The 9,240-nt window shown below is 41.5% G+C and overlaps 1 protein-coding gene across 1 annotated transcript; it reads left to right on the forward strand.

The window, feature by feature from the left end:
• The first annotated feature begins 1,460 nt into the window (after positions 1-1,460).
• Positions 1,461-5,157, forward strand: SCGB3A2 (secretoglobin family 3A member 2). Its single transcript, XM_036848085.1, has 3 exons — positions 1,461-1,614; positions 4,412-4,614; positions 5,011-5,157. The coding sequence occupies exons 1-3, from the start codon at positions 1,560-1,562 to the stop codon at positions 5,032-5,034; spliced, it is 282 nt and encodes a 93-aa protein (XP_036703980.1). The 5' UTR covers positions 1,461-1,559; the 3' UTR covers positions 5,035-5,157.
• Positions 5,158-9,240: the final 4,083 nt, after the last annotated feature.

The raw sequence follows: 9,240 nt of genomic DNA on the forward strand, positions 1-9,240 counted from the left end.
GATAGCTCCCCAGGAAAAACTGAAGCTGTCTCTGGCAGAGAAAGCAGTAGAAGGGGCAGGATTGCGTATGTGTGGCAGTAATACACGATCTCCTGCATGCAGTTTATAATGTAGCAGAAAAATAAAGAAATGGCAGTTATAACTCGGTAATGCACAGAAATGAATAGCAGGTGACACTTGTTAGGTGTTAATCTTGGTTTGGTACAGTTATATCCTGGGTCTACATAATTACATTAAATCCTCATAACAATACCACACCCTCAAGTGGGGCCCCAACTCCTGGCCTTGCACCTAGAGGGGACTATGCCTTGATGTATCTTCCTCACAATGTTCTAAGTACCCCTTCAGTGGCAGGGGCTGGCTGGGGCCAGCAATGTCATTTGGTCAGGGAGCTCCAAGCTGGGACTGGGATCCACCTGGACCCTGGATCTTATTTCTCCCCTTCAAGTTTCATTCTTTCTCTCTTTCCTGTACCAGATACCCCAAGGAACTCTAGGACTTGGGCTTACAAATAGGGTCATCCTAGGGCCCCATGGCTGAGTCCTGGTTGCAGGAGGGCAGCCTTGCAAACAGATTGTTCCTGTGGCCAGCACAGTATTTCTTTTGCATGATTACAAGGGACTGGACTGCCAGAAGGGTTCTGACATGCATATTTTGGTGACCCAAGTTGTTTATATGGATGGGGTCTTGTAAAAAAATTTTTTTTCTCAGGGTCACACACCTTTGAGACCATCTTGCTGTTAGCTGTTAAATGTCCCATTTTAGATGAGGAGAACAATACTATAGAATAAAATACGTCAAATCTAAGGTTACACAAAGAGTAAATATTGAATCCCAGGTTTTTAAAAAGGCATTTTGATCTTCGATCCTGAGCTATATGAGAACACAGAGAAGGCATGACCCTGGGTGTTCCCCAAATAAGTGGGAGACACTAGAAATGGTAGAAGACCTTGCCATGTAGATGTGTGAGCAGGGATGGGGTGGGTGGAGGTAAATTCCAGAGAAACGTGGCACTAAATGCCAGTAAGCTGAGTCTGTATTATTTCAGGACTGAAGGGACATTGGGATTACTCCTACAACTGGCGAGCTCATCAGTTAATGTGTTTCTCCAAACTTTAAATGAATAGAAAACTGGAGGAAAGCAACAGAATTTTCACTCTCTTTAATCCCAATATGAAACCTTCCCTTCTTTTCAGAGTTCTTCCAGGAGAAGGACTTTTAGAGCTCTTTGCTTCCCACCCGCAACTCTGTGTAAGAGCTTATGCAAGAGATCCTTGAGAGTGTTTTAAGTTAGGGCTTTGTTTCTCATGGGAACATGAGAGAAAGCGGAAAAAACCTCCAATTTGTTTAGTGAGAAAACATGACCTCCATGCTTTTCTCCCCTGGGGCGAGTCAAGTGGTCGTGACTGAAATTCAGGTCCCTGTTTGGTGTATAAATACGTGTGTGTGCAAAAGCCACTGCCACACTTGGTACAGCAAGGGGAACCACTGGCTCGGTGGACTCATTAGGTTTTCCAGTTTAATTTTAAACTCCAGGGAAATATCACAGATAACGTACAATGAAGCTGGTCACTGTGTTCCTGCTGGTGACCATCAGCATTTGCAGTTACTCTGGTAAGTAAGCTGGGAACATATGATATTTCTGTATTTTTCTGTTAACAGGAACACAACTGGTAAGCCTAGGCTCCCAGTGGAATATGGTGGAGGGAGTTTTAGAGCCACAGAATAGTAAGGTCAGAAGGAACTTCAGATGTCCCCTGCTCCCAGCTCCAAGCTCTAACCCAATACAAGTACTATCCCTGGTGTATCCTACAAAGAAGTTAACCAGCTCCCACAGAAGTTCAACAAACGCACTTCAGTATTGAACTTCGGCCACCATTAATCTTCCTTAATTTTGGATTAAGATCTGATTTTGTGACTTCTTTCTTTTATGTTTCTGAAACTATATGGAGTCATTCTTGCTATCACCTCTAATCAGTTTGCAGCTTTGGTTCTCTTGAGACATAGCTACGTTTATCTGTTCACGCAATCAGTGGGTATTTGTTGAATAGTTATAAGCCGTTGGTCACTGGATAGGCATTCGAAGATTCAGACCTGAATCAGACATAAATATTGTTCTCAAGGTTCTTTTTTTTTTTTTTTTTTTTAAATTTATTTATTTATTTATTTATGGCTGTGTTGGGTCTTCGTTTCTGTGCGAGGGCTTTCTCTAGTTGTGGCAAGTGCGGGCCACTCTTCATCGCGGTGCGCGGGCCTCTCACTATCGCGGCCTCTCTTGTTGCGGAGCACAGGCTCCAGATGCGCAGGCTCAGTAACTGTGGCTCAGGGGCCCAGCTGCTCTGCGGCATGTGGAATCTTCCCAGACCAGGGCTCGAACTCGTGTCCCCTGCATTAGCAGGCAGATTCTCAACCACTGCGCCACCAGGGAAGCCCTCAAGGTTCTTATAGTCTGGCAAGGGAGAGAAGACTTCTACAAAAGTCACTGCCGTACTAGACCAGTCATTAATGCAAAATAACAATACAGATAGAGCTCTGTGGGAGAGCTGAGGGGTGAACAGTTCCATTTCTAGGTAGGGTATAGAGGCTGATTTCTTGGAGGAGAATGGGAACTGATCGTTTCTTTTTGGAGGGAGTCATTTTAACTATAGGAAGAGATATTTGGGAGCATCTGCAAAATCCATCATAATGGCCACTGCTCATTTGGAGAACAAAAAGCTTTGAGGGTCTCCCCTCTGGAATATGTAAGTACATACAGAGAAGACAGTCACCAAAGTGTTGAAAATAAGAAGTACAGAGATTAATCATGAGAAACTGTGATACCCATGCCTACATTGGCAACTTTGGCTTGTGAATTTTTTTTGAATTTTTGAACTAATTTGTAACTTCACCAGTTTGGGCTATTTTGTTGTCCTTTGGTGTCTAAGGACACATGGGAAGAGGTGGCAGCAGAAAGATGGGTGGAGGGGAAATAAATATCCCCCTTCTGGGGGAGAGTTTTGGAGGGAAAGTGGGTGGTAGAAGATGAAGGGGAAATAGCTGCACAAGCTCCATTTTTATGATTTGAATGGGAAAATAAAAAGTATTACAAAGAGAATGAAGTACTGGCAGGGTCTTAGCCAGCAGGAGGATGTGTGTCTCATGTGTGTGCTTCTGCATGTGTGTATTTATACATACGCAAATGTGTTTTGTAAAAATATGTATCATAAGCATTTTCCTCATTGTCTAACCTCTTCTATGTGAAAGTTATCTTTCTAAAGCTGAAGATATAAAATGCAAATTATTCCATATAAGAGCCTTGATAGCTCCCCATTACCCTTGGGGAAAAAGAGTCTCAAACTCATCTGTATGACATTCAAGGCTTTGAAAATCCGCCCCACCCAAGTTGCAGCCTAACCTTCTTTATCCCTCCTCAGCACACCCCACTGGAATTCTGAAGAAGACTCACCATCCTGTGTATGCACTTTCACCTTAATATCTCAATGCCTTGGTTAATTTTTTTCCTCTTTAAAATGCTGCTCCCCTTCTTTACCTGTGATCCTGACATTTGCCTCAAGACACATCTCCTGCAACATCTATTCTTGGAAGATTCCTGTAGCGTTCTCCTACGTTAGAATTAATCATCACTTCTTTTGTGTTTCCATAGAGCTTTGTCCATAATATTAGCATAGCACATGCTGCACTGTGGCATACACAAATCTTTTTTGTCCACCAGATTGTGTGGGTTCTCTGAGTGGAATATCTTGTTTTATTCGTCTGTGTATCTGCACCAACTGGCATAGAGTCTCTTCACTTATGTTTGTAGCATTGAGTTGGACTGGTTGGGAGCAGTTTCCTGGGCTGTGGTTGGGTCCATTCATGTCTCCAAGTGGAGGTTCATTATGGCATCTTCCCTTTGGTTTCAAACTTGTGGGCTGTGGAGACAGCCACACGCAAACTATACTCCCATCTAGTCAATCACCAGTATCTTTTGAGTGCTTACTATATGCCAGGGTCTGTGCTAGGCATAGGGTATGGTAGTGAATAAAACTCAAATTTCTTATTCTCATGGATCCTACATTCTAGTGAGAGGATGAAGGCAAAGTAAAGAAATGAATAAAGATTTAATACTTTAAGTAGTGGTAAGAAAAAATAAAGATAGAGGGTGACGGGTGATACCATTTTAGATACATCTCTGAGAATGTAACATCTGAGGAGAGACCAAACAAGTAAGGAAGAAAGGCATGTAGTTATCTGGGGAAAGAAAGTTCTAGAGAGATGGAATGGGAGGGGCAAAGGTCCGGAAGCAGATGTTTTCATGAGAAATCAAGATGAGTAGGGCTGGAATGGAGCCATTGATGGAGAGAGTGGAAGGTGGTGAGGTCATAGGAACTGGAAGTGCCTTGTTTTACTTGGGATCTCTTTTGCTCTGCAGCTACCGCCTTCTTCATCAACAGTTTGCCACTTCCTGTCAACAAGGTTTTACCTTTACCTCTGGACAACGATCTCCCCCTCATGGACCCACTTAAGCTTCTTCTGAAAACTCTGGGCATTTCTGTTGAACACCTTGTGGAAGGGCTAAGGAAGTGTGTGAGTGAGCTGGGACCAGAGGCCTCTGAGGCCGTGAAGAAACTGCTGGTAACTGCAGCTTGTGGGGCTAACTCATCAAAGGGCAGGGCTTAGTCACCCTGAGTGCTCACCCTCTCCACCCCACTTCCACCCCACCTTGTTCTCATTTGTGAACCTGTATTTCCCCCTTGCTTACTGTACTCATACACATTTTGCATGTCCTTGAATCTCAAGGAAAGTGCAGTATCCACACTTCTAGAAGGAATTTTTGAATGAGAGAGATGTATGCTAGTCGTGAAATGTATGCCACTTCCCAGCTTTGTGATTCTGGATGGGACTTACCCACTCTGAGCTTTTGTTTCTTTGTAAGTAAAATGGTAGCGAAATAGGGTAGTGACTATTTTTGGTGATGTGCTAATGATATGTAGCTGCTCTTATTTTTAATATTGCCTTTTTGACTTTCAGGAGGCACTCTCACATTTGGTGTGACAGCAGAAAAAAGCAAGAGTGGAGGAGGGAAGGAGATGATGCTCTCCTCCTCCCTGGCTGAAACTCCTTCCATCCTAAAATTCAGTGACCCCTGAAAAGAATGAATAAAGCAATGAACAGACTTCAGTTTGTCCTATTTTTATTTGGGGAGCTCTATTCAGAAGGGCCTAACTAGATAATTTTTTCCTTGGGTTATAAACTCTAGAGAGCCTGTTGTTATAAAGACAACTCGCATTTTCAGTAAGGCGTAATGATTTTTTCCTTCTCCTTATCTCTAACTTGAATGTCTCCATTTTCTTCAACTGTTGTTTATCTGACAATGTTTCCAGATGCCTTACGTTCCTATTCCCCTACTTCTAAGGAATTTTTTTTTTAAGCCTTAAAATAAAAGCACTTTATTTGGTTATAATTCTGCAGTTTGCCTTGGATTCACCTGGGTAGTTCTTCCACTGGTGTTACCTGGTGACACTCTGATAGTCTGGATAGAGTAGATGCTCCATAACATGAAAAGATGCTCAACATCACTAATTATTAGAGAAATGCAAATCACAGCTACAATGAGATATCACCTCACACTGGTCAGAATGGCCATCATCACAAAATCTACAAACAATAAATGCTGGAGAGGGTGTGAAGAAAAGGGAAGTTTTACAAGCTTCATTTGTTTGGAGTCTACATCACCAGAATGTGAGGTTTGATTAAGTTAGCAGTTATATTAGTGCCACCCCATAGCTTCACAGACCCTTCCACCAAGTTAGGCCTCTGCTACGTCATTCTCTGGCAAATGGTTCTGAACTATCCTTTCCTTTCCTCAATGCTACCGTGTACTATGATTCCAGAATCATCTTTTCCAAGACATAATTCTGGCTCTATACGACCACCTATAAAATAGATTTCAAGCTCCTTAGTATGGCATACAAGGTCTTTCATGATCTGGCCTTACTTTACATGTCTGGTCTCATCAATATTCCTTTCTTCACATGTGCTCCAGCCCCAGCCATGCTGAAGAGATAACTAAATCTCTTTGCTGCTAACACTCTTATGCCTTAATGAAAAAACTCAAGCTTCTTCCCACCTACAATGTCTGCCCCAGTCTGCCTCCAGACTTGGGCTTGTGCCAATCTTGGGGCTATTTGCCCTTAGATCCATTCCCCATGCTTTCCATGCTCTGCTCCATATTAGGGGGAGGGAGGGGACATGATGCTGACCCTTGCAGGTGGTTCCCAGGTCAGTTTCTGCGGTTCCCATGTCAGTTGATATTTGGGCTGCATTCTGCCCCAGAAGGCCCAGGCAGGAGATGGGAGGTGGGAAAAGGGGAAAGGCCAGAGTGTGGCCTCCCCTCTCTCTCTCTCTCTCTATTTGGGAGAAGTCTCTGGAAGTGCCTGCACTATGTCTGAGCCACCAGGTCCTGCTGGATAAGTTTATATTTGTTTCAGCTTTTGGCAGGTGACTCCAGTCCCTGGACTCTTGTTACACCATCTCTTCTTTTTCTCTCCAGCTGAAGTTCATACTGGCTTCCTGCTGTTATCAGTTTCTAAGCTGCCTCACCATCACCTATTTGATTTTTTTAGGTCTTCTATCATCTACTGAGTCAATTCTGTGCATTACATTCCCTCTGTTCTAAGCATATAAATAGTTTCTGTTTCCTGGTTGGTTCCTGACTAATATAGTATTAACTTCATCTCCTCTGTGAAGATTACCTTGATTCCTGCTATTTCTTTTTATTTATTTATTTATTTTTATTAGAGTATAGTTGCTTTACACTGCTGTGTCAGTTTCTGCTGTAGAGCAAAGTGAATCCGCCATACATACACATATACCTCCTCTACTTTGGATTTCCTTCCCATTTAGGTCACCACAGAGCACCGAGTAGAGTTCCCAGTGCTATACAGTAGGTTCTCATTAGTTATCTATTTTATACATAGTAGTGTAAACATGTCAATCCCAATCTCCTAGTTCATCCCACTGAACCCCCTTTCCCCCTTGGTATCCATACATTTGTTCTCTACATCTGTGTCTCTATTTCTGCTGTGCAAATAAGATCATTTATACCATTTTTCTAGATTCCACATATATGCGTTAATATACGATAATGGTTTTTCTCTTTCTGACTTACTTCACTCTGTATGACACTCTCTAGGCCCATCCATGTCTCTGCAAATGACACAATTTCATTCTTTTTTATGACCATTGTATATACATTCCACATCTTCTTTATCCATTCCTCGGTTGATGGACTTTTAGGTTGCTTTCATGTCCTGGCTATTGTAAATAGTGCTGCAATGAACATTGGGGTGCATGTGTCTTTTTGAATTATGGTTTTCTCAGGGTATATGCCCAGTAGTGGGATTGCTCGGTTGTATGGTAGTTCTATTTTTAGTTTTTTAAGGAACCTCCATACTGTTCTCCATAGTGGCTGTATCTATTTACATTCCCACCAACAGTGTTAGAGGGTTCCCTTTTCTTCACACCCTCTCCAGCATTTGTTGTTTGTAGATTTTGTGATGATGGCCAATCTGACCGGTGTGAGTTGATACCTCATTGTAGTTTTGATTTACATTTCTCTGATAATTAGTTATGTTGATCTTTTCATGTGTTTGTTGGTCATCTGTATGTCTTCTTTGGAGAAATGTCCATTTAGGTCTTCTGACAATTTTTTGATTGGATTGTTTGGTTTTTTTTTATATTGAACTGCATGAGCTGTTTGTGTATTTTGGAGATTAATCCTTTTTCAGTTGTTTCGTTTGCAAATATTTTCTCCCATTCTGAGGATTGTCGTTTTGTCTTGTTTATTGTTTCCTTTGCTGTGCAAAATCTTTTAAGTTTCATTCGGTCCCATTTCTTTATTTTTGTTTATATCTTCATTATTCTAGGACGTGGATCAAAACAGATCTTGCTGTGATTTATGTCATAGAGTGTTCTGCCTATGTTTTCCTCTAAGAATTTTATAGCGTCTGACCTTACATTTAGGCCTTTATTCCTTTTTTTTTTTTTTTTTTTAATTTTTTTTTTTTTTATAGCTACTTTTATTTTTATTTATTTATTTATTTTTGGCTGTGCTGGGTCTTCGGTTCGTGCGAGGGCTTTCTCTAGTTGCGGCAAGTGGGGGCCACTCTTCGTCGCGGTGCGGGGACCGCTCTTCATCGCGGTGCGGGGGCCTTTCGCTATCGCGGCCCCTCCCGTTGCGGGGCACAGGCTCCAGACGCGCAGGCTCAGTAGTTGTGGCTCACGGGCCCAGCCGCTCCGTGGCATGTGGGATCTTCCCAGACCAGGGCTCGAACCCATGTCCCCTGCATTAGCAGGCAGATTCTCAACCACTGCGCCACCAGGGAAGCCCCCTTTAATCCATTTTGAGTTTATTTTTGTGTATGGTGTTAAAGAGTATTCTAACTTCATTCTTTTACATGTAGCTGTCCAGTTTTCCCAGCACCACTTATTGAAGAGGCTGTCTTTTCTCTATTGTATATTCTTTTTTTTTTTTCTATTTAAAAACTGTATTTATTTTTATTTTATTTAGTTTGTATTTTTTTCCAATTCATGAACACAGGATGTCTTTTCATTTATTTATGTCTTCTTGAATTTCTTTCAATTATGTTTTGTAGTTTTCAGTGTGCAAGCTGAAAACTTGCATTTTCTTGTTTTTTTTTGTTTTCCCACACACACACACTGTATTTTTCTATTGTATATTCTTGCCTGCTTTGTCATAGATTAGGTGACCATCAGTGTGTGGGTTTATCTCTGGGCTTTCTATCCTGTTCCATTGATCTATATTTCTGTTTTTGTGCTACTACCATACTGTCTTGATTACTGTAGCTTTGTAGTATAGTCTGAAGTCAGTCTAATTCCTCCAACTCTATTTTTCTTTCTTGAGATTGCTTTGGCTATTTGGGGTTTTTTGTGTTTCTGTGCAAATTGTAAAATTTTTTGGTTCTAATTTTGTGAAAAATACCATTGGTAATTTGATATGGATTGCACTGAATCTGTAATTGCCTTGGGTAATATAGTCATTTTCACAATATTGATTCTTCCAATCCAAGAACATGGTATATCTCTCCATCTGTTTGTGTCAGCTTTGATTTCTTTCATCAGTATCTTATAGTTTTCTGCGTACAGGTCTTTCACTTCCTTAGGTATGTTTAGTCCTAGGTATTTTATTCTCTTTGTTGCAATGGTGAATGGGATTGTTTCCTTAATTTCTCTTTCTGA

Source organism: Balaenoptera musculus, chromosome 3, assembly GCF_009873245.2.
Source record: "Balaenoptera musculus isolate JJ_BM4_2016_0621 chromosome 3, mBalMus1.pri.v3, whole genome shotgun sequence".
Lineage (NCBI taxonomy): Eukaryota > Metazoa > Chordata > Mammalia > Artiodactyla > Balaenopteridae > Balaenoptera > Balaenoptera musculus.

Excerpts from the sequence above, each read along its gene's own strand:
- SCGB3A2 (XM_036848085.1), top strand. The coding sequence starts at position 1,560 with ATGAAGCTGGTCACTGTGTTCCTGCTGGTGACCATCAGCATTTGCAGT. Across the intron at positions 1,615-4,411 it reads CAGCATTTGCAGTTACTCTG|CTACCGCCTTCTTCATCAAC; the intron begins GTAAGTAAGCTG and ends TTTGCTCTGCAG. Across the intron at positions 4,615-5,010 it reads AGGCCGTGAAGAAACTGCTG|GAGGCACTCTCACATTTGGT; the intron begins GTAACTGCAGCT and ends TTTGACTTTCAG.